This window comes from Rhinoderma darwinii, chromosome 4, assembly GCF_050947455.1.
Source record: "Rhinoderma darwinii isolate aRhiDar2 chromosome 4, aRhiDar2.hap1, whole genome shotgun sequence".
Classification (NCBI taxonomy): Eukaryota; Metazoa; Chordata; class Amphibia; order Anura; family Rhinodermatidae; genus Rhinoderma; species Rhinoderma darwinii.
The window spans coordinates 379,759,899-379,785,704 of NC_134690.1; the positions used below are offsets into that span (position 1 = coordinate 379,759,899).

The following is a 25,806-nucleotide window of genomic DNA, read 5'->3' on the forward strand; positions in this document are numbered from 1 at the left end:
AACAATGACTTAATATTTATTTGAAACTCAAAGGCGTTTGGAGTACTGTAATGCATGCGCCCTTCAGCTCCATTCAAACCCTGCCAAGCAAACGGTTTTGATGCTGGGGGGAAAACGGGGAAAAGGGACCTCCTTTCTAGAAATCAGATGGGGGTCCCAGCGGATAGGTGATAAATTGTTACCCCTTTAATTATTGTTATTAATTATTGTTACCCCTTTAATTATTTTCATTGTTCCTTAAAACTGAGGTTCTCCATGCCCCTTATTAGTTTAGGGGCTCTTGTTTGTATTTTTTCCAACTCCAGACCATCCTTACTATGAACTGCATATTCTAGATGAGGTCCTTGCTCCTAAAGGCTCTTGCTTGGTCTTGTTTTAAAGTCAAGAAACTTTTATTCATGTTATCACCATCACCTCTAATCAATCAAAGTGCATAATGGTTGCCTAAGGGTAAGGCCACACAGAGCGGCCCTGACACGGTCGCAACGCAGCTAACAACCGCACCGGCACCATGCTTGGTGCGGCTGTCAAACAGCCTGTTAGTGGCTGTTTGTTAATGCGGGTAAACCGTCCCTATATCTGCAAAATAGTGCGGTCATGAATTAATACACCCTTTATGGCCGCACTATTTTGCAGGTTACAACAAGTTACCCCTATTCATTCTCTATGGCAGCGCCAGAAAAAGCAGAACACTGCACTCGGCTATCTCCGGCGCTCCCATAGGGAATGAATGGAGCGGCGGTGCGCATGAGCGTGTAACCAGAATACCGCAGGATATGTCAGACAGATGTTCTATCGGAGTGTTCTATCGGAGTTACGGAAACAGCGCAGCTCAGTTAGCTACGCTGTTTCCATAATTCCTGGTCGGAAATCACACGATTCAGCCACAACACAGACCAGTAGAATGCGGTTTAGGGGACACCGTTCTAGAGATATGCGGGACCCAGAGGTGGGACCCGCATCTATCTGACATTTCTGACATATCCTGTGGAAAACCCCATTAAGGTACACAATAGAAGAACCTCTGACAAACTTTCCTACTTTCCTATTTCGGCGGGACTCGCCGACCATCTATGGTGTATGGTGGTGTTCTGACTATCCCTCGACGGCAAAAAGGCTATGCATTCATAGCAGGGGCATAGCTATAGGGAGTGCAGAGGTACGAGGAAGCGGCTTCACCAGACAGAGGTCAAGAGACCCCTGTTCTAACAGGTGTGGGGTTCCAGAGATGCTATGATTGTCTACAGTGGAAATACATCTTTAGATTTAGGTGACCCCTTATAAGCATGTCTGATAATGGACAGTAGCCCCCATGCTGCAGTAAAAATGCATATATTGTGTGTTATATTTGGGTCTATAGGCCTGATCAGTTCTTTGAGTCCCCCTTTATAATTGGTTATTCAGTCAATGTGGTGGCACATGATCTGTGATCTGTATTATTCTTCACGTGAGATCAGTACGTAACTATACTGTTATGCACGTTGATCATGAAAAATGACAGATATACTGTTTTTATCTATACCTTTACCCCCACTGTAGCCTGTTATTTTTTATTTTACGCTCGGGAAAATAATTGGCATGGTGCTGCTGTGTGACTGTCAGCAGAGCTACAGAATTCAATTGTCGGGTACACAACGTGGATCAAAATGCAAAAATATCAAAAGAATTCAACAAATGACAAGACCCACAACAGAGAATTGCAATGATGTGCAGAAGAGAAGGTTAACCCACTGGGTTCCCCATTTCTGTATTCCTCACGTAACATATGACTATGAATTCACCTACAATGGATGCCACACAGTGGTCAGTGCATACCGATTATACCAACAATATGAATAAAAGCAGAGATAGTAGGATTCATCCCGCTTAGAATTTCCTTGACATAAAGAGTCCTTGAAAGCAAAACTATCCAGAGTACAATGGACTTACTTATTATGAACATTGAATGGTGCCCTCTGATCCTCGGAGAGTTAACATAACTCATGTATGGGAATTAAAGGTGAAAAACAAACGGATAAACTGGCCGCTTTTCATGGCCGTTTTGCATCAGTGAATCTACACATTTTCATCCATTTCCTGGCCGTCTGACCCTTTTTAACGACCGTCTGCCATCCATTTTTCAGTGTCGTTAAAATGGATGAATTTAATTTGTCAGTTTTTTTTTGTCCAAACCCCTGAAAACATGGAAGGTCGTATGATCATGTCCATGTAGATAGTGTCACAGTGCCAATGTACAGAGTGCCACACAGTGCACACGTAGATAGTGCCACACGCACCTGTCCATGTTCCTGTGCCGTGCTCTCCCTCATCGATGCCGGCCTGGTCTCTTCTGACCAGGCCAGTTCCAGCAGAACGACGCAGGCGGTGCAATGATGTCATCACTCTGCCTGCATCACAAAAATGCGCTGAATGGCAGAGAAAGGTACCAATGGTTCCTGTACCTTGCTCCTTCATGACATCCCTGAGCAGAGCTTATACTAACGCTCTGCTCTAGGACTCCTGCTCTGAGGAAGCCCCTGACATCACTGTCCATATATGGACAATGATGTCAGGAGCAGAGTTGGAGTCCCAGTCAGAGTGCTAGAAGCGGCTCTGCTCCGGGGCTCCGGCTGGGGAAGCCCCTGAAATCACTGTCTATATATGGACAGTGATGGCAGGAGCAGAGATGGAGTCCCAGGAAGAGCCCTAGTAGCGCTATGCCCGGGACTCCGGCTCTGGGCTTGCCCCTGACATCACTGTCCATATATGAACAGTGATGTCAGGAGCAGAGATGGAGTCCCAGGCAGAGCGATAGTAGCGCTCTGCCAGGGACTCCGGCTCTGGGGTTGCCACTGACATCACTGTCCATATATGGACAGTGATGTCAGGGGCTCCCCAGAGCTCTGGAGCAGAGCCTATACTAGTGCCCTGCTCTGGGACTCCGGCTCTGGGGTTGTCACTGACATCACATACCGGTCCAGGAGGATCCCCTGACGTCACAGTCTATGGACAGTGACGCTAGGGGCTCCTCCAGCAGAGGAATACCCAGACTAAGTGTCAGCAATGCTCTGGTTGGGGATTCCTCTCCTAGAGGGAGCCCCAATGAAGCTATTTACAGGGGTGTGTGTGTGTCTCTATCTATGGGGGGTGTGTGTGTGTGTGGCACTATCTACAGAGGGCACCATGGCATTATTTACAGAGGGCACTGTGGCATTATCTGGGGGAGGTGGCATTATCTACAGAGGGCACTGTGGCATTATCTAGGGGGGGTGGAATTATCTACAGAGGTCACTGTGGAATTATCTACAGAAGGCACTGTGGCATTATCTAGGGGGGGTGGCATTATCTACAGTGGGTATTATGGAATTATCTACAGAGGGTATTGTGGCATTATCTATGGGTGGGTGTGTGGCAGTATCTACAGATGGCACTGTGGCATTATCCACAGAGGGCACTGCGGAACTATCTAAAAAGGGGCTGCCCAATCTTGATATTCTTGTGTCTGCCAAACTCTGCCAACTGAGCAGCCAGACTGCATTTAGTGACACTTAAACTGGAAAACTGGATTGTTAAAATAAGCACGTGGAGTAAACTCGCAAATTTTCATTAAGTTTAAAGGATAAACTCGCCAAAGGATATGCCATAAATGTCAGATAGATGCGGGTCCCACATCTGGGTCCTGCACCTATCTCTAAACCCAATTCTGCCTTTCTCGGCGGTTTCCCGGCCACTTCCTGATTAGATGGTCGGGAGTTAGGAAAACAGCAAAGCTCGCTGAGCTACGCTGTTTCCATAACTTCCATAGAAGTGAATGGCAGTTACGAAAGCAGAGTTATAAGGCCTTGTTCACACGGCGCTAGAAAAAACCGACGTGTAAACTCGTCAAAAACGCTAGCGTCTTTGCAAAGCACTTTTTAAAGTACAGACGTTTTTTACGTATTAGCGGTGGTATTTTACGTGTTTTTGGTGCATTTTTGGCCGCGCAATTTTGACTCCCATTGACTATGGGAATTAGGCGCATTTTCAGCGCGTTTTACACGCCAAGAATTGACTTGACCCTTCTTATTTTACACAACGCATTTTTTAAACACGTGAGCGTAAAAAAACGCGTCGTGTGCACTACACATTGTGTCATTGATGTCAATGAAAGCTTAAAAGCGTTTTTCCGCATGTAAAACGCGGAAAAAACGTGTTGAATACACGCCATGCGGACAAGGTCTTAGAAAAGCAAGTATTTATTTTAAAAAATAATTTTTTTTTACTTTTCTGTTATCACTTTCATGGTTCAGCACTATTGCATTCCTATATGTGAAGTATCGCAAGTTAGTCCTGCTTGATATGTGACAGTGCAATGAGCAAGATAAAGTCATTACACCTGAGTGCTTTGTGTTAGGCCGGATTCACACGAGCGTGTGCATTTTGCGCACGCAAAAAAAGCGGCGTTTTGCGTGCGCAAAAGGAACTTAACAGCTCCGTGTGTCATCACCATATGTTGCGCGGCTGCGTGCTTTTCACGCAGCCGCCATCATTATGACACTCTGTTTGGATGTTTGTAAACAGAAAAGCACGTTCTTTTACTGCTGTTGCGCGAATCACGCGCGTTCCACGGAAGTGCTTCCGTGTGCTGCGCGTGATTTTCACGCACTCATTGACTTGAATGGGTGCGTGATGCGCGAAATACGCACGAGAACGGACATCTCGTGAGTTTTACGCAGCGGACTCACGCTGCGTAAAAATCACGGACTGTCTGCACGGCCCCATAGACTAATATAGGTCCGTGCGAGGCGCGTGAAAATCACGCGTGTTGCACGGACGTATATCACGTTCGTCTGAATAAGCCCTTATACTCATTTGTTGAATATGGAAATTATTTGCATTATTTATGTCTGTTACTTGTGTTCTAAACTAGTAATAAAATGTGCAATATAGATTTGTATCATTTTATATGCGCACTGACGTGGTTAGGTTATGGGGGGTCACTGTTACTTATGGCATTACTTTTCAATTGGGTCCTCCAACTTGGAAGATTAAACATGAAATAAGCAGGAAGATACTAAGGGTATGTTCACACGCACTAATTACGTCCGTAATTGACGGACGTATTTCCGCCGCAAGTACCGGACCGAACACAGTGCAGGGAGCTGGGCTCCTAGCATCATACTTATGTACGATGCTAGGAGTCCCTGCTACTCCGTGGAACTGCTGTCCCGTACTGGAAACATGATTACAGTACGGGACAGTTGTCCTTCAGAGAGGCAGGGACTCCTAGAATCGTACATAACTATGATGCTAGGAGCCCGGCTCCCTGCACTGTGTTCGGTCCGGGACTTGCGGCCGAAATACGTCCGTCAATTACGGACGTAATTAGTGTGTGTGCACATACCCAAAAAAACATGAAAGTGACATGTAGTAGAGGTAATTGGGCTGACTTGTGCATAGCTGATGATAAAATATTGCATTTTACCGTAAGTCACCGCGCTCCTTTGGCGCCGCAAACGATGTCAATCTCATTTATCTGCAGCAACTATAGATGTCACTGCAGAAATCTTTATTTTTACTTAAGTTCTCATGTACTGTTCTGCATAAAATGAGACTGGACCTTAACTAGGACAGGATCGAAATCAACATTCTGTCAGCATTTTAAAGGTTGCTGCAGGCACAGCTAATGCAGGTATTCTGAATAAATCTGAAAATCCTCCTTTGACAGACCATATTACTTGATAAAAAATGTGCACTTTAATATCATAGTTTGTTGAATCGGTAAAAAGCAAGAATTTGATGTAAATGCAACATAATATTAATACTACCAGCAGCAAACACTCACAGCTAGGCCAGTAAACGACCTTGTGCCAGTGACCTTCTCTTCTGTATGTAACCCGGAAGTTGTGGCCATACAATGCTCATCAGAAACATAAATAAGGCCTCGTTCACATCTGCGTTGATATTACCATTGTTCTGCTCCATCCGAGAAGCAGAAGAACTTAAAGTGCCCACTCCGTTGTACAATGGACACCATGGGAGTGAGACAAAAATTATTGGCTTTAATGGGTTCCGTCGGGGTGTCCATGGTTTTTACTGAAAACAATAGCGCAGCATCATGCGCTATTGTTTCCGGTATTTGCGGGCGGATCTGCGACTGAGGCCCCTAGATGAATTATTTGTTGAGAAAATGATTTTTTTTTAACTAAAGCTACGTCTTTTTGCTCACTACACCGCTAGAAGAATTCCTTAAGGGGTGTCGTTTCCTAAATAAAGTCACTTTTGGGTAGTTTGGTACCTTAGGGGCTTTGCAAATGCGACATGGTGCTGAGAAACCAATCCAACAAAAGCTGTGCTCCAAAAGCCAAATGGCACGCCTTCCCTTCTGAGCCCTGCTGTGTGCCCAAACAGCAGTTTATGTCCACATATGGGGTATTTATGTACTCTGGAGAAGTTACTTTACAAATATTGGGGGAGCGTTTTCTTCTTTATTCCTTGTGCAAATTGTTTTCTTTAAGCTAAAACGACATCCTACTGGACAAAATAAAAATGTTTCATTTTCACATCCAAGTTCTTATAAAATCTATGAAACACTTGTGGGGTCAAAATTCTCAATACACCCCTAGATTAAATTCTTGTGGGTGTAGTTGTTTTGGGGTGTTTCCTTAGTTTTGGCATCACAAGACCTCTCCAAACCTGACATGGTGCCTAAAATATAATCTAATAAAAAGAAGGCCCCAAAATCCACTAGGTGCTCCTTTGCTTCTGAGGCCGGTGCTTCAGTCTATTACCACACTAGGGTGACATGTGGGGTATTTCTAAAAACTGCAGAATCTGGGCAATAAATATTGAGTTGCGTTTCTCTGGTAAATCCTTATGTGTTACAGGGAAAAAATGGATTAAAAATGAATTGCTGCAAAAAAAAGGAAATTTGTAAAGAGAGTTGAATACTTTTGAGAGAGCCGTGTTAAAAATGTGGTGATTTATGGGGTTTGTATTGTATGGGCCTCTCAAAGCCACTTCACAACTGAACTGGTCCCTGTAAAAATAGCCTTTTGACATTTTTTAAAATTGTTTTGAAAATGTGAGAAATTTCTGTTAGGGCATGACCACACATGGCGGAATTCCTCCGCAACTGTCCGCATCAATGCCGCACAGAATCTGCGTTGCAGATTCTGCAGCGGATCTGCACAAAATGTGCAGAAAATTGATGCGGACTGGCCGCTGCGGACTGCAGGAAAAGTGCTTCTCTTCTCCCTATTCAGTGCAGGATAGAGAGAAGGGACAGCACTTTCCCTAGTGAAAGTCAAAGAATTTCATACTTACCGCCCGTTGTCTTGGTGACGCGTCCCTCTTTCGGCATCCGGCCCGACCTCCCTGGATGACGCTCCAGTCCATGTGACCGCTGCAGCCTGTGCTTGGCCTGTGATTGGCTGCAGCCGTCACTTACACTGAAACGTCATCCTGGGAGGCCGGACTGTAGACAGACGCAGGGAGTTCTCGGTAAGTATGAACTTCTATTTTTTTTTACAGATACATGTATATTGAGATCGGTAGTCACTGTCCCGGGTGCAGAAACAGTTACTGCCGATCGCGTAACTCTTTCAGCACCCTGGACAGTGACTATTTACAGACGTCTCCTAGCAACGCTCCCGTCATTACGGGAGCCCCATTGACTTCCTCAGTCTGGCTGTAGACCTAGAAATACATAGGTCCAGCCAGAATGAAGAAATGTCATGGTAGTAAAAACAATACGCTCCGCAGCACACATAAGATCTGCGGACTTCATTGCGGAATTTTGACTCTCCATTGAAGTCAATGGAGAAATTCCGCCATGAGTCCGCAACCAGTCCGCCACTGCTCCGCAACAGACAGAGCATGCTGCGGACACCAAATTCCGCTCCGCAGCCTATGCTCCGCAGCGGAATTGTACGCATCGTGTAAACGAACACTGCTAAATTAAAGTGAAAGTCAATGGAGAAACGGCTCCGCTGCGGATTAACGCTGCGGAGTGTCCGCAGCGGAATTTAAGTGAAATTCCGCTATGTGTGAACCCGCCCTTAAAGTTCTAAGCCTTGTAACGTCATAGAGAAATAAAAGGATGTTCAAAAAACGATGCCAATCTAAGGCTAAGTTCACATGGAGTTTTTTGCAGGCGGAAATTCTGCCTAAAATTTCCGTTTGGAAGTTTGGGGCAAATTTTCCTCTCCCTGCACGCCGATTTTCGCTGTGTTTTTCGCCCGTGGCCATTGAGCGCCGCTGGCATAAAACTCAGTGAAATACGCTCTCTCTGCCTACCATTGATGTCAAGGGGAGGTCAGAGGCGTAAACGCCCGAAGATAGGGCATGTCCCTTCTTAATTCCGCGTGACGGTTTTACCGCTCGCGTAAAAAAGACGCCTCCGCTTCCCATTGAAATCAATGGAAGGCATTTTCGGGCCGTTTTTGACGAGTTTTGCGGCGCGGTTTCCGCGTCAAAAAACTCAGTGTGAACCCAGCCTAAAGTACACATATGGGAAATGTTAATTAGTAACTATTTTGTGTTGTATAACTATTTGTCTCACAAGCAAATACATTAAAATTTATAAAAATGCAAATTTTTCGCTAAATTTTAGTGTTTTCCCAGAATTAAATACTAAATGTATCGACCAAATTTTACCAGTAACATAAAGTCCAATGTGTCACGATATCAGAACTTGCTTGGATAGGTAAAAGCATTCCAAAGTTATTACCACATAAAGTGAGATATGTCAGATTTGAAAAATAAGGGTATGTGCACACACACTAATTACGTCCGTAATTGACGGACGTATTTCGGCCGCAAGTCCCGGACCGAACACACTGCAGGGAGCCGGGCTCCTAGCATCATAGTTATATACGATGCTAGGAGTCCTTGCCTCTCTGCAGGACAACTGTCCCGTACTGTAATCATGTTTTCAGTACGGGACAGTAGTTCCACGGAGAGGCAGGGACTCCTAGCATCGTACATAAGTATGATGCTAGGAGCCCGGCTCCCTGCACTGTGTTCGGTCCACTACTTGCGGCCGAAATACGTCCGTCAATTACGGACGTAATTAGTGTGTGTGCACATACCCTAAGGCTGTCAGGAAGGTCAAAAGTGGCTGCAGGGGGAAGGGGTCAGATTATCAGTAATGGAAATTGCCTTGGTACGTTCGTCAACACCTGAAGGCAGTGTCGGGAGGAGAGGTGGGCAGAGTAGACGGATGCCAAGGCCCATTTGAGAAAGGCACAATTTAGGGATCTTTTTAAAAAAATAATTATTGTCACTGATTCAATAGGCCGTGCATTAAGCGGCAGTGTTTGTGTGTGTATATAAAGAGGTGAGGAATGGAGTCGAATGAGAGATAAATGAAATAAATAAGAACTATTGTACTAAACGCCAGGGACCAAGGAGGGAGGAGTGATTGTACCGTCCTTGCCTAGAAGGACCTCTCAATATTTAAGGCAAACCTGTGTTATGGATCTGGAGGCAACATGCTATAGATCACGAAAAGTTAAACAGATAAAGATTTGTGGGAATAGATTCAGTTTTGGTTTAAATCCCTGCTAATCCTTGTTATACGCCACAATTGGCTACTGTGAAGACGGTTTCTTGGCATTAAAGCGCTACAGAGACTATTATTAAAAACAATGGACTATATGGCTATCCATTAATTAAATGCCTAGTCATGTTTTGCAGGTCCCCCGACAACAGGCAAATTGGGGGCACCTTCCGATGGAGAGACCCCTAATCACTGCCTGTTATAAGATGTTGGTCAGCCAATGCCAGGTCAGACCAGGAGGGCATTGCATAAACTTTTTCCTAAAGGGCACAAAAAATGAAGTCTCACGTAAAAATGGCGCCATTTTTGCCAATGGCAAACAGTAGGCAAAGGTGCAAATTGACATCCTTGAGGCATGACCAATACATCTTATATTCATCTCTAAAGCAGGGTCCACAAATAAGGACAGAAAGGTCTGCGCCATACACTGCTAACAGGGGGGAAAACAAAGGCTTTGAGTTGCACAAAATGTCATACATCCAGCAAAAGGCAAAGAAAACGGCAAAAAAACGGAGCCGTCCAGACATTCGAATCTGAAATTACTGGAGTTTAGGTCCAATTTCATTAGAAGTCGTATAAAGCAGTTATGTTTTTGGCAGGGGCTGCAGTAAACTGTATACACGATTAATGAATTATATATGTGGTTTCCTTTGTTTCCGTCATGTGAGCGTAATAAATAATTAACGCCCGCTCCTGGCTATTAGGAGAGCTCTGTTGCTTTGTAGTTCAATGGATGATGATAAAATTTATGCCCAGTGGTTAAATATCCAAACAAAGACAACTTCATAAATCACTATAGGAACCTTGATATAGACGATATCGCCAAATGGCATTTGACATTTTTCAAGCACTTACCTGCTTGTAGCCATATCTTCTCTAGGGTAACCCACTGCTTCATGGGGCCCTGCTTATGCACACTGCTGTGAAAGCTTATTTCTGACATGGCTTGTTCCATGCGAGATGCTGCGATGGAAGATGCTCGTTGGGATCCTAGATAAAGATAAGAATTTATATATATATATGAATATTCAGTGCTATATCTGGTTCCTGTACATTTCATGTAAATTTCTCCATCAAACTGGCTGGGAAATGGAGTAGATGCTATATGAAGGGGTTGTCCCATTAAAGAGGACCAGACAGCTCTTCTGACATGTCTATTTTAGTAAACACGTGTATTCCCCATGAAATAATTTTGAAACATACGTTATACATTTCTAGGAGGAATAACAGAGGAACGGCACAACTTAGAGTTATAATAAAAGATGCTCCAGAATTGTTATTTCATGGGAATACAATTATTTACTAAAACAGACATGTCAGGACAGGTGACAGGTCCTTTTTAAGACAGTCCCTGCCCATATGCAGTATCAGAGCATATTTACGTCAAAGAGGGGTGTCCCCCGCTCGGGACTCCCATCTTTTAGCCAGAGCAGAGTGGCTCCTGTTCTGGAGTACTCAGTGCGACAGTGTATAATATGGCTGCCCAATCATTCACAGGAGAAATGTGCAGCCACCCACAGCTTCCCCTCCGGGATAACACAGCTTCGGAGGTTCCAGGTGCCGGGGTCTGCAGCGATCAGCTGATTGCCAGTAAATCAACAGTTAATAAGACCCCACGCACACAAACTTATTTTTTTCCTCCCGTAAATACGGGTCCTTGGTCACACGTATTCGACCCGTATTGCACCAGTATTTACGGACCCGTGCCCGTAAATACGGGTCCGGTGTCACCAGTATTTCACCCGTATTTACGGGCACGTTTTCGCTGCAAAATTGCACTGCACTAATCGGCAGCCCCTTCTCTCTATCAGTGCAGGATAAACAGAAGGGACAGCCCTTTCCGCAGTACAAGTAAAAGAAATTCATACTTACCCGGCCATTGTCTTGGTGACGTGTCCCTCTTTCGACATCCAGCCCGACCTCCCTGGAAGACGCGGCAGTCCATGAGACCGCTGCAGCCTGCGATTGGCTGCAGCGGTCACATGGACTGAAACGTCATCCCAGGAGGCCGGACTGGAGGAAGAAGCAGGGAGTTCTGGGTAAGTATGAACGTCTTTTTTTTTTTTTTACAGGTTGATCTATATTGTGATCGGTAGCCACTGTCCAGGGTGCTGAAAGAGTTACTGCCGATCGTTTAACTCTTTCAGCACCCTGGACAGTGACTATCCACTGACGTCGCCTAGCAACGCTCCCGTAATTACTGGTGCACACACGTAGTCACCCATAATTACGGGAGCCCCATAGACTTCTATGGGCCTGCCCGTGCCGTAATTACAGCCTGAAATAGGACATGTTCTATATTTTTTATTATAAGCATACGGGGAGGTACCCGTGGCCAATAGAAGTCCATGGGCCCGTAAAAACGTGCCGTAATTACGGGCGTTTTTACGTTTGTGTGCATGGGGGTTATCCAGATGGGATAACCTCTGTAAACTCCTTATCAAAGTTGCCACCAATCTTCTTTCCTTATTTTTAGTCTGGGTTCACATGGTGCGTTTTTATTTAATTTTTTGCATGAATTTTTTTATTTTGGTAAATAAACTCCTATGTCTCTCACTGGGAGGTTATCAGCCAAAACGAAAAAAAAAAAAAAAATGCGTGCTAAAAACACAACAAAAATGTACCACGTGAACCCAGCCTTAATGTCTCTCTTAAAGGGGTCCACAGGATATGTCATAAACGTCAGATATATGCCGGTCCCACCTATCTCTAGAACGGGGTCCCCTAAACACTTTTCTAGCTTTTTGTGCTCACGCTGCCTCCCAACCAGTTCTGATTACATGGCTGGGAGTTACAAAAACAGCGTAGCTCAGCGAGGGAGTCAGCGTGAGCACAAAAAGCTAGAACGTGGCTAAGGGGACCCCGTTCTAGGGATAAGTGCGGGTCCCAGTGGTAGGACCCGCATCTATATGACATTTATGACATATCCTGTGGATATGCCATAAATGTCTCTGATGGGAAAAACCCCTTTAATTCTTTGTCTTTGACTTACAAACTAATTAGTCTTTGGAACTAATGAGTGAAATGTGATTAATTTCACATCCACTATTTTGTTAGAAAATAAATAACTACCTGCCCCCCCCCCCCCTCTATCTAAGTTCTGCAGACACAAGGGCCGCTCCACAATGTAAAGATGCTACATACAGCAGGCGACATCAATACTCCCAGGACTCTTGTGTGCCTCACCTAGGGAATTGTGATGAACTCCCCTGAAACCTGAATTGTCAGATTCGATTGCTTTAAAGGAGTTATACGAAGAAGATCGACATTTATCACCTACGCACAGACAGATGTCTGATCGCTGGGGGACCCCCCCAATGGAATTCCCACAGATATCTAGAACACGGGTCAGGAGCTCCCTGTTCCTACTAACTGCAGTGAGGGGGAGTTTGTATGGAGCATGGTACTTGATTATCTCCGTCAGTCCCATAGACTTTGAATGGAGCGGCAGCGTGCATGCTCGACCATTGCTCCAGTCAAGCGCCTCTTCACTGCGGTCAGGACCTGCGTTCTAGAGATCTGTGGGGGTGCCAGTGATGGCGTCTCCACCGATTAAACATTTATCACCTATTCTGTGGATAGGTAATAAATGTCAATATTGGCAGAACCTATTTAAGGGTGCTCCCCGATGTGGCGCACCTGCCTTGTATGCTATGGCAAAAATATTCCACAACACAAGAACTAGAGAAATCAGAATATTTTTCCCAGGGCATACATTGTAGTTTTCCGCAGCCTATTTTAATGAAAGTACGCCACGTGTGAGCGCACCCTAAATCTAAACTTGTAATGAAAAATGTTAGTGCTCGTTTTATGTTTGATCATGGTGGTATGCCAAATAACTCTTGTTCCAGCAGGGTACGGCCACATTTCACATGTTATATTTCTATACATCATTAGTAGCCGCTTTATGTTTATTTGTCCTTTAACAAGACTGAGCGCTCCGCTGAGAGTGTTACCGCACAAAACACGTGAAGAGGTCTAGAAGCCAAAGCTTTAACCTACCTACTGAGCCAGGACATTAGTGAACAGCTGGGTTAGCAGCTGTTAATCTGATAAACACTGATACCATTTAATTCACGGCAAACTCCTGACCTTTGCATACATTAGTTATGCTGGAGTTTTCTTAAAGGAAAACAAATAATGAAAACAATTGCATGAAAATATTATATGTGAATATGCAAATGTCGTGTGATTGTCTCATATGTGCATTCAAATAAACAGATGCTTTTCTAACGACAATCTGAAACCATGACAGCTCAGGCCTCCCAAGTGTCCCTATATTCACACCATAGCCATGATGCCCCCTGTTTATCTGTTTCTGGCTAGATATACATATGTAAAAGCATGCAGCGTATGTGGTAGAGTTTTTCAACCAGAATGTCCGCTGCGGAAAACTGCAGCACTTAGGCTGGGTTCACACGTGGCGGAATTTCACTTGAATTCCGCTGCGGACACTCCGCAGCGTTAATCCGCAGCGGAGCCGTTTGTCCATTGACTTACACTTTAATTTAGCAGTGTTCGTTTAGACGAGGCGTAAAATTCCGCTGCGGAGCATAGGCTGCGGAGCGGAATTTGGTGTCCGCAGCATGCTCTGTCTGTTGCGGAGCAGTGGCGGACTCATGGCGGAATTTCTCCATTGACTTCAATGGAGATTCTAATTTCCGCAATGAAGTCCGCAGCTGTCATGCACATGTTATGTGTGCTGCGGATCCGTCTTGCTTTTTTAACTTGACATTTCTTCATTCTGGCTGGACCTATGTATTTCTAGGTCTACAGCCAGACTGAGGAAGTCAATGGGGCTCCCGTAATGACGGGAGCGTTGCTAGGAGACGTCAGTAAATAGTCACTGTCCAGGGTGCTGAAAGAGTTAAGCGATCGGCAGTAACTGTTTCTGCACCCGGGACAGTGACTACCGATCCCAATATACATGTATCTGTAAAAAAAAATGAAGTTCATACTTACCGAGAACTCCCTGCTTCTGTCTCCAGTCCGGCTTCCCAGGATAACGTTTCAGTCTAAGTGACGGCTGCAGCCAATCACAGGCCAATAACAGGCTGCAGCGGTCACATGGACTGCCGCGTCATCCAGGGAGGTCGGGCTGGATGCCGAAAGAGGGACGCGTCACCAAGACAACGGCCGGTAAGTATGAAATTCGTTTACTTTCACAAGGGAAAGTGCTGTCCCTTCTCTCTATCCTGCACTGATAGGGAGAAGGGAAGTACTTTTACCGCAGTCCGCAGCAGCTAGTCCGCATCAATTTACTGCACATTTTGTGCAGATCCGCAGCAGAATCTGCAACGCAGATTCTGTGCGGCATTGATGCGGACAGTTGCGGAGGAAATCCGCCACGTGTGGTCATGCCCTTAGCCGGCCGGCCTCCTGAGATGATGTTTCATACCATGTGACTGTGATTGGCTGCAGCGGTCACATGGGATGAAACGTCATCCCAGGAGGCCGGCCTGGAGGAAGAAACAGACTCCTGGGTAAGTATAAGATTTATTTATTTTTTTCTAAGTTTAGTTTTTTGCCGTAAAACACACAACAACTTCTATTTGTTGCAGATTTTACCTCCCCATTGAATTCAATATGGAAAACCCCAACAAATAAGCAGCGTTTACGCAAATACAAATGACATGCTGCAGAGTAAAATTCTGCACCGCAGGTCCATATCTGAGGTTTTTTTTCCCTCAGTATTTACGCAACGTGTGAACTGAGCCTAATGGTGATGTGTCGTCCATTAGTTTCGGGTTTGATGTCCACTTAACTTTATTTTTCTAGGGACTGTAAAAACTCCTCTAATGTTTTTGGAGAAACAACTGAAATCTAAGCAAACTTTTACAATTTTAAAGTGAATATTGTCCACCAGAGAACACCACTTTTTTGTTCTTTATTTAAATAGGTTCCAAATTCTGCTCTGATTAAATTTATAATACATCTTTATGCCAGTCACAGCTCTGATTTTCTGATGCAGAGCTCCAAATGCCCAGATTAAAAAGTTAAATTTCTGGCTATCTGCAGCTGCCACTAGGGAGAGCTTACTGTATACTGTTATATATTAAACTCAATAGTAACATAGTATGCAGTAAGCTCCACAGCTCCCTCTAGTGGTGGTTATCTTTTTTTTTTTTTTTTTTTAAATCTATGTCTATGCAGGGGATTTGGAGCTCTGTTTGATGGAAAAAAGCTCTGGCTGCTATGATGATAAAATAAGATGTTATTTCAGCACAAACTTAAAACAGCATGATGATTATATATAAAATGACATATAGATTGCATAATGAAAAGTTATGCAACTTCTTGAGAAACTTTGGGATACATTTGCAAAGCAGTTTATAACGGTGTTTGCCGTAAACTGCAGCTAAAAAAAAGTCTGAAACGGTGACTTGTGGCAAAATTTGAAGTTAAATTTGCCACTTTTTTAGTCACTCGCCATACTTGGAAAGTGATGAGGGATTGTGTCTGGTATCTAGGAAGGCGTTGTTCAAGCCACATTTTAAGAAAACTAAGTTAAAATGATCTGCTTAAATTTTAACACAAATCTGCACCTGCTCATAGATTTGAATGTACTAAATTTATTAAAAGGCGATATTTCAGTGGCTGCATAATTTAGATTACTGACAATTGCTTTGCGGGGGACCCGGCTCTGCGGCGTATAAAGACAAACTGTGACTTTTGGGCCCTTTTGCGACTTTTTTTACTAGGTTGATAAATTCCCGCCTCTCTGATTATCTTATTTTCAGGGAACAACACCTTTAATTTATGTTCCATCCAATCCAGGGTTTGCACATCAAAATTTTGACCTCAATCAAACCGATGCTCGGATGATTTACTATTGGGATGATGGTCTGGTCTGCTGATCTAAGGTGCCCATACACATTAGACAAAAGTTGGCCGAGTTGTGTTTTGGGGCCACCCGTGAAAATAAACTTTATTCCCCATAGATGGAGGTACCAAAATGTATCTTTTTAACATTTTCCCAGCAGCTCAGGACATTTTTTAATCTTTTTGCCTATTTTTAAAAACAATAATTTGGCCCATTTGTGACCCATCATACTGTCACATCATTACAATATGTTGTTTTTGGTTGATTTGTAAAGAAAATCCCTATGTTCAAAGCCAGCCTTATCCATGACTGTACCAGTAAGTATGTATGGGTCATGTCTAGGCCGAAGTAATACACAAAGCCCTGATGTTTGACCCCAAAATTCCACCAAAAACCTGTAATATATTCCTTTAGGGTATGTGCACACGATGAGAGGCTTTTACGTCTGAAATGACAGACTGTTTTTAGGAGAAAACAGCTGCCTCGTTTCAGCCGTAATTGCTCCTCCTCGCATTTTGCGAGGCTTCTCTGACAGCCGTAAATTTTGAGCTGTGCTTCATTGAGTTCAATGAAGAACGGCTCAAATTACGTCTGAAAGACGTGTCCTGCATATAATGTATATAAGTGTCCTGCATATAATGTTTATAAGTGTCCTGCATATAATGTATATAAGTGTCCTGCATATAATGTATATAAGTGTCCTGCATATAATGTATATAAGTGTCCTGCATATAATGTATATAAGTGTCCTGCATATAATGTATATGTGTCCTGCATATAATGTATATAAGTGTCCTGCATATAATGTATATAAGTGTCCTGCATATAATGTATAGAAGTGCCCTGCATATAATGTATATAAGTGTCCTGCATATAATGTATATAAGTGTCCTGCATATAATGTATATAAGTGTCCCGCATATAATGTATATAAGTGTCCCGCATATAATGTATATAAGTGTCCTGCATATAATGTATATAAGTGTCCTGCACTTCTTTTGACGAGGCTGTATTTTTACGCGTCGTCGTTTGACAGCTGTCAAACGACGACGCGTAAATGACAGGTCGTCTGCACAGTACGTCGGCAAACCCATTCAAATGAATGGGCAGATGTTTGCCGACGTATTGTAGCCCTATTTTCAGACGTAAAACGAGGCATAATACGCCTCGTTTACGTCTGAAAATAGGTCGTGTGAACCCAGCCTTATGGGAAGAAATCGCCATAGGAATATTAAATAAAATTTAGATCCAACATATAATAAATGTTAGGTCTTATATACAACCTTTATTGAAACTTTTTTAATTACAGGATACATTAAATCTGCCAAATAAAATGTTAGGGTGAAATATCCAAGTCAAGGTTATTCCTGAAATCCAGATGAAATTATAGAGAATTACACACCCCGGGAGCATTTGGTAAGCTGACATCATACTAGCAAATGCTATAAAAAGCCATTATTAGGGATCATCACGACTGAAAATGTCTAAAGATAACACATTCATCAAGGGAACATGCATTTTTATCATTCTAGGTTACTGAAGATCAATGCTGCACAGAAGAATATTGGGTCTTGTCATTTGGGAGGATTTATGGTGGCCTGCAGCAACCAATCTGAATTTGTCAGGTTTATTAGAATTAGGCATCATTTACACGAGCGTAATATACGCGCGTGCGACGTGCATGCTTTTCATGCGTGTCGTACGCACCTATATTAGGCTATGGGGCAGTGCAGACAGTGCGTGAGTTTTGCGCAGCGCGAGTGCGTTGCGTAAAACTCACGATATGTCCTTTCTTTGTGCGCTGTTCGCGCATCACGCACACATTGAAGTCAATAGGTGCGTGAAAACCACGCAGGTCGCACGGAAGCACTTCCGTGCGAACTGCGTGATTCGCGCAACAGCTGTCAAACTCTGAATGTAAACAGAAAAGCACCACGTGCTTTTCTGTTTACAAACATCCAAACGGAGTGTCAAAATGATGGCGGCTGCGAGAAAATCTCGCAGCCGCGCATCATACACTGATGACACACGCAGCTGTTAAGTGCCTTTTGCGCACGCAAAACGCAGCTTTTTTTGCGTGCGCAAAACGCACACGCTCGTGTAAATCAGGCCTTACAGTAGAAAAAACATGGAAAAACAGCCATACAACATACAAAGTGTATGACATTACCAGTGGCACCAGGAGTTGTCCAGCATTAGAAGAAAATATTTTTATTTTATGTTTTCCAAAAACAGCACCACTCTTGTCCATGGGCTGTTTCTGGTATTGCAGCTCAGTCCCATTGACTTGAATGGGGATGAGCTGCAAAACCTGACACAGCCAATTGAAAAGAGTGGCGCTATTTATAGTATATCTAAAAACAGTAGATAATTTTTCTAATCCTGGACAACCGCTTTTAGGTCAATGCATACGATGCATATTACGTGCGGTTTTGCCGTGCGCATTTGCGTGCGTCAAAATCGCAGCGTAATACAGTACCGGCATAGACAATGAGATTCCATGGAATCTCATGTCCACGCTGCAGTATTTTTCGTAACGGAAATTGACCCGCGGTGCGTATTTTCAAAACCGTGGCATGTCAATTTATCCCGCGATTCCGCATGCGAATTCTACCCCTGTAGTTTTACAGAAATACGCAGCAAAACCTGCAGCATTAAAACGTTGCGATTTACGCTGCAAAACTTAAAAACCACACTGCACCTTCGGGTGCGTTTTTTTGTTGCGCATTTCTTGCGGTTTTGCTGCGTATTTTCCACAGCAAAATTACACAAGGCTTGCATGTAGCCTAAGAGAGAAGTAGATAAAAAAAACATAATGTGTATCTAAAACTGTCTGTATAGGGGATAAATCGCACATTTAGGAAAATATGGGGTCCAACTGTATCTCTGCCATGAAAGATGGATGTTGAAAAATGTAAAGTAATGTACCTAGGCCGCAGTAATGTTACTGAATATACATTAAATTGAATAAAACAACAAGAGAAGGTCTGGATATTCTGGTTAAGCAGCAGTACTCAATGTCAAGCAGCAGTTTAAAAAGCAACTTCAATTTTAGAGTGTATAAAAAGAGAGATAAAAACCTCTAATCCCAATGTAATATAACCCCTTTATAAACCTCCTGTAAGACCACATGTCGAATATGGCATTCATTTTTGGGCTTCACAATGTAAAAAAGACATTAGAGAGCATGAGAGGGTCCAAAGGCGGGCAACTATTATAAACCGCTTCTCGCCCACATCATGTAAATTATCGGGCTAAGGGACTGGTCTTTGTGCCTGCAGCTTGTTAATTTACGTGCTGTCTTTCATGGCACTGTATGCTTCTGCACGCGCCGTCATCGGCAGGTTCGGACTGTCAGTGTGATCCTGTACTTTGACAGGGAACTGAGATAATCACAAAAAACCTGAACACAGCGTTCATGTTGAGTGCTGTGTTCCCGAAAGCAGAAGCTGCTGCTTCTGCATTCGGCTGGTTGCTAGGGAGCCCCATGATGTCAGTAATGACGTCACAGAGATTTCCTGTAAATAGAGAACTTGGAGGGAATCAGAGAAGACGCGATCTGTGTCTTCTCTGCATGTCTGGCTATACTGATCACTGGTAACAGTCAGCTAATGGGCTGTTACCATTATACGATTGTTAGGGTATGTGCACACACACTAATTACGTCCGTAATTGACGGACGTATTTCGGCCGCAAGTACCGGACCGAACTCAGTGCAGGGAGCCGGGCTCCTAGCATCATAGTTATGTACGACGCTAGGAGTCCCTGCCTCTCCGTGGAACTACTGTCCCGTACTGAAAACATGATTACCGTACGGGACAGTTGTCCTGCAGAGAGGCAGGGACTCCTAGCATCGTACATAACTATGATGCTAGGAGCCCGGCTCCCTGCACTGTGTTCGGTCCGGGACTTGCGGCCGAAATACGTCCGTCAATTACGGACGTAATTAGTGTGTGTGCACATACCCTCACAAATGATTTGTATACGGGGACATCAGGGAACACATAGATAATGTCTGCTAACCGATGCCCCAATTGTGGAATTTTTTTTATCTATCGATCTATCTATCTATCTATCTATCTATCTATCTATCTATCTATCTATCTATCTATCTATCTATCTATCTATCTATCTATCTATCTATCTATCTATCTATCTATCGGGCTATTAGGGGCTCGCAGCAACTGCTGGAGCCGTAGCTATAGAGGTTGCAGCGGTCGCAATTGCCATAGCCAGGGGTGCCCGCGGCCCCCCGCACTATGTCTGTTAAAGGTTACTATAGTTAACTGGGGAATATGTAATAAACTACACGGGCCCCTGTTACAGTGACAGCATACTTACCCTCCTCGTTTCCAGGGCAGTGGACGTCCCGATGTCTTTAACGTCATGACGGCGCAGCGCTTGATGGCGTCAGGACCTCCAATGCGAGGAGCCAACGAAGGGGAGGGTACGTATAATGTTACTGTCTGCTGGGGCCCTGCATCTAAGCCTACCATGTGGTAGGCTTAGATACAGGGCCCATCAGACTGGATCACACATGGTAATCACACAGGATCACACATCACTACAGGCTTGGATTCACGTCATGGTGTAAGCAAGGTAAACAGAGATGACTGGGGACAGGCGAGAATGGCACAGAATTACTAAGACAAGTACATAACAATTTGATCTATTTTCAACTTAAGGTCCTATTAAACAGATTTTAATATCTCAGAAAACCCCTTTGAAAATCCTTCCCCAGTGGTCGCTGCTTACTATGCTTCCCGCTGACCATTCTGCTCACTTCCCTCACTTTAAAGGCTCAAACGGTAAACCCCCAGGGGCCCTGACCAATCTCACTGTATGGGGCCCCAACATTTCTGATGGCGGCCCTGTATCTATCTATCTATCTATCTATCTATCTATCTATCTATCTATCTATCTATCTATCTATCTATCTATCTATCTACCTATCTATCTATCTATCTATCTATCTCATATCTATCTATCTATCTATCTATCTACCTATCTACCTATCTATCTCATATCTACCTATCTATCTACCTCATATCTATCTACCTCATATCTATCTACCTCATATCTATCTACCTCATATCTATCTATCTATCTATCTATCTACCTCATATCTATCTATCTATCTATCTATCTATCTATCTATCTATCTATCTATCTATCTATCTATCTATCTATCTATCTACCTCATATCTATCTATCTATCTATCTACCTCATATCTATCTATCTATCTATCTACCTCATATCTATCTATCTATCTATCTACCTCATATCTATCTATCTATCTATCTATCTATCTATCTATCTATCTATCTATCTATCTATCTATCTATCTATCTATCTATCTATCTATCTATCTATCTATATATCTCATAACTATCTATCGTTTTCCCATTTCAGGCAATAGCCCGGATGGAAGTTACTGTGATATAATTATTTTTGCAGGACAAAATGTGAATGATACAAATATAAATAATGAAGCATGTTACTAAATTACCATCCATCATTTCCTAAATAATAACCGTTGTGTAAATACTTTGCCTTCCACCCTATTAAACTGGTTTTATTGTTTAATAATTTATTTCAACTGTATTCGGTAACATTATCCACTGCAGGTGGATTTAAATTCTTTCCATGAAACCATTCAGTGACCTGCCCATCCAGGGGATATTTTCCAGTGGATGTCAATATGAGGAGCTCAGGAGCATCTGTAGAACACTATGGAAAAGCAAACAATCTACAAAATCACACGGCAGCCAAATAAAATAGCCCGGTCACCTGAAAAGAGTCAAGAGAAATGTCTAATAAAGTTCTTTTCTAGGATTTAAGGGCTAAGAAAACCTTGATGAAATGTTTTTTTATGTAATGTATGTATTTTAGGATGCTAAACACTTGTAAAATACTTTTAGTAAAAATGTTGCTTGTTTTTGGTTCTGCAGCTTCCATGTATTCTGCGTGCCAGTGACACCTTATCTAACCCTAAGGGTATGTTCACACACAGAGTTTTTAGACGTATTTCTGGGCATAAACACCTCAAAATACGCCTGGAAAAATGATAGCTAAACGCCTACAAACATCTGACTATTGAATTCAATGGGAAAAACTGCATTTAGTTCAGAAGGGGTGTTTTGTTACGCCGCTGTTTTAAAAAAACGGTGTGTGACTTCTTGAGCCATTTTTGGAGCTGTTTTTTATTGTGTCAGAGCAGGCGACTACAGCCGCAAGAACCAAAGTGTGTGTGGGGGGGGGGGGGGGGGGGCTTGCTGCATTAAACTGGGCACCCTAGTTATCAGCTGTAATCTGTGGGGTAAACTGTCAGCAAGTGTTCAATTTCCCTGCAGCGCCACAACAGGAGAAATAAAGCATTACACAATTTCTATTGAAATTGATTGGCTGGCCGGGTCCTCCAGAGAGAGAGAGATGCTGTATGTAGCTGCTCCGTGCTTTGGCTACGAGTACTGAACAAGTCCCCCTCCCCCTCTATTGCCTCAGAATAACCTACATAATGGAGTGTTTGAAAATTGGTCATCAAAAACCAGACAATTCCTTTAAGCAAGCCCAATGTTTTTTCTTACCATTTTCAGGATCATGAGCATTAGGAATTGCAAGGTGTAGACCACTGTGTTTTCTCGTCAAGGGAACATCAGCCAAACTGTTTTCCTTCTCAGACTCACTAAAACAAAAAGAGCTTTATTAATAAATCATGGTAATATAATTGTAATCCGGTGCTGAGTAATGTCGGTGTGAGGCTGGATTCACACCAGCATGTTCGGTCCGTAAAGGACGGAACGTATTTCGGCCGCAAGTCCCGGACGGAACACACTGCAGGGAGTCGGGGCTCCTAGCATCATAGTTATGTACGACGCTAGGAGTCCCTGCCTCTCCGTGGAATTACTGTCCCGCACTGAAAACATGATTACCGTACAGGACAGTTGTCCCGCAGTGAGGCAGGGACTCCTAGCGTCGTACATAACTATGATGCTAGGAGCCCGGCTCCCTGCAGTGCGTTCGGTACGGGACTTGCGGCCGAAATACGTTCCGTCCTTTACGGACCGAACATGCTCATGTGAATCCAGCCTTAGGATTTACTACGAAAGCGCAGTTGGGAGAATGACTTACAAGTCATGCCAATGCAGTTCCAACAGCAGTACCAGCTCCTGGCGATAGGCAAGGGAGCACAGGACAGGTGATAAATGTATGATCGCTGTGGGTCCAACTGGACCCCCAGTAATCATGAGAATGAGGGTCCAGAGTTTCCTGTTTGAATTAAGTGGTGGACACGTGTGCGCACTACCGCTCATTCTCTATGGGACTGACCGAAATAGCCGAGTACACTGCTTTTTCCGTCAACTAGAACAACCCACCCTAGACCAAGGCGCTTCCACATATTTAAGTGGATGCTGCAATACCAGACACAGCCCATGCCATGGACAGAAGTGGCGCTGTTTTTGTAAAAAAGTAGCCATGTTTTTATCATCTGATACATTCTGTCAGATGCTCCATAACAATGCACTAAAAACTGGCACTTTGCCGGCATGTTACTAAAAAACTTTGTCGTCTCTTGCTAAGAAGAATTTAACCCATTGACACTGCATCCTAGCCTGCTGAGGAGCACCCCAAAACTTACCTTAGTTGTGAACAGTTATATAGTTTCTGCCATAGGTACAGCATATGACGGCATGTTATCAGAGCCTCCTCTGGTCCTTCGTGTACCCACTGCAGTTTAATTTTGGTAAATAATATACTATAAAAAAGACAGAACAATATGAGTGAACTTTGGGGATACTAGAAATGATAACAATGCACAGAATAAATGCAGTGAAAGTGATAGCAACTATTATATTTGCAGTTTTATCAATATAAAGTGGACATGCCAGGTTTACTATGATATGATAAATATATACAGAAACGATATATATCAGATCAAATCAGACCAGCACCATTCTTTTCCATGGTCTGTGTCTGGTTTTGAAGCTCATCCCATTGAAGTGAATGGGGATGAGCTGCAATACCAGAGACATCCCATACACAACAGTGGCGCTGTTTCTGGGGAAAAAAACACAAAATTGTTTTCTAATCCTGGACAACCCTTTTTTTTATTTTTTATTTGGTCTGGTTAGGAAACAGAATTTCCACCTAAATCTTAAAAATGGCAAATATATCGGTTAATCAGTGGTTAGAGCTATTGTTAAAATTTGTCAAATATGTTTATTTTTTTTTACTCACATGGATATTCTACATTTTCTATTCAGTTGTGGTGGAAATTTTTACCCATGACAAAGAATCAGCTGTCATATTGAATTTTAATTTTGATTTAGCTTCCCCGCCACCAATGGCTAACTGGCAGTGGCACTATTATTTAGAGAAACATGGCTGCTTTTTTCAGTCTGTTTTTGAAGCTCAGCTCCATTTAAGTGAATGGGGCTGAGCTGCAATACCACACACAACCTGTGTACAGGTGTGGTGCTGTTTTTGGAAGAAAGCAGACATTTTTCTAATCCTGGACAACCATTTTAACTGTACATACTGAGAATCCTAATTTAATTGCAAATACTATGTCATGTAGGATAATGATGAATATTGGATTGCTTGTCACATCGTGGGTGGGACATTAACACCTTGTATTAAAACCTCTGTCTAGTAATTTAAGTCAAATATTGTAATGTAATTGCTTGATCTGCGTTGCCACTTCTGCATTCACGTGGTACATTCCTGGCACACCAAAATTCTGCCCATATGTTTCACCGTTCATTGAAGGCAACATAAACTATGCCCCATTATCCCTGTAATGTTCCAGCTCTGTTTGGAATCCCTTGTTGTATCCGGTAGACAACCTTCTGTCAGGTTATTTAATAAACGAGCCAGGGCCGGGGAATGAGACATGACATTAATTCCCTATGTGTGCACTATCCAGATTCTGTCCAGCCATACAAATCAATAGTAATTCAGTTCAGATACCAATACAGAATGTAGATCATTTGGAAGAGGAAGTATCACTGTATGATAAAATCAGGAATAGAGAAATGAAAAGCAGGCTGATTTAGGATATGCTTAACTTGTTTCTTTTCTCAGAAAAAGCAATCCCTTAATCCGTCCACGCAAATAGCTTTTATGAGCAGAGTCTGATATGTGCACAGCAGAAGCCTCCGAAAAAAGGAATAGGGAAACAGGACTCCACCTAAATAGATTTATTCCAAACAATGACCTTGCAACTCAGCCTATTCTCAGGAGTACTGAGGTTTTACAAAGGTGGGATTTGGGACTTTGTTGCAGTTCAGGACTTCACATAGGAGGAGTAGATTCCACATTTAGGGACGGACATACCATAAGGCCAGGATCACACACAGTTTTATTTAGTTTTTTGGGCAGTTTTTGGCAGAAGTGGACACTAAAGAAAGGAGATGCATCGGTCTTTTCTTTATACCTCTCCTTCTGTTTGGATCCACTTAA

At 43.2% G+C, this 25,806-nt stretch overlaps 1 protein-coding gene across 1 annotated transcript in view; it reads right to left on the bottom strand.

Moving 5' to 3' along the window:
- TTC7A (tetratricopeptide repeat domain 7A) overlaps window positions 1–25,806 on the bottom strand; it is a 293,419-nt gene that overhangs the window by 57,017 nt on the left and 210,596 nt on the right. The window contains exons 16-18 of the mRNA XM_075863204.1: window positions 23,984–24,100; window positions 22,932–23,029; window positions 10,376–10,510 (exon numbers count right to left, since the gene is read on the bottom strand). Of these exons, the coding sequence (XP_075719319.1) occupies window positions 10,376–10,510; window positions 22,932–23,029; window positions 23,984–24,100 (350 nt within the window). The remainder of the gene's footprint in view (window positions 1–10,375; window positions 10,511–22,931; window positions 23,030–23,983; window positions 24,101–25,806) is intronic.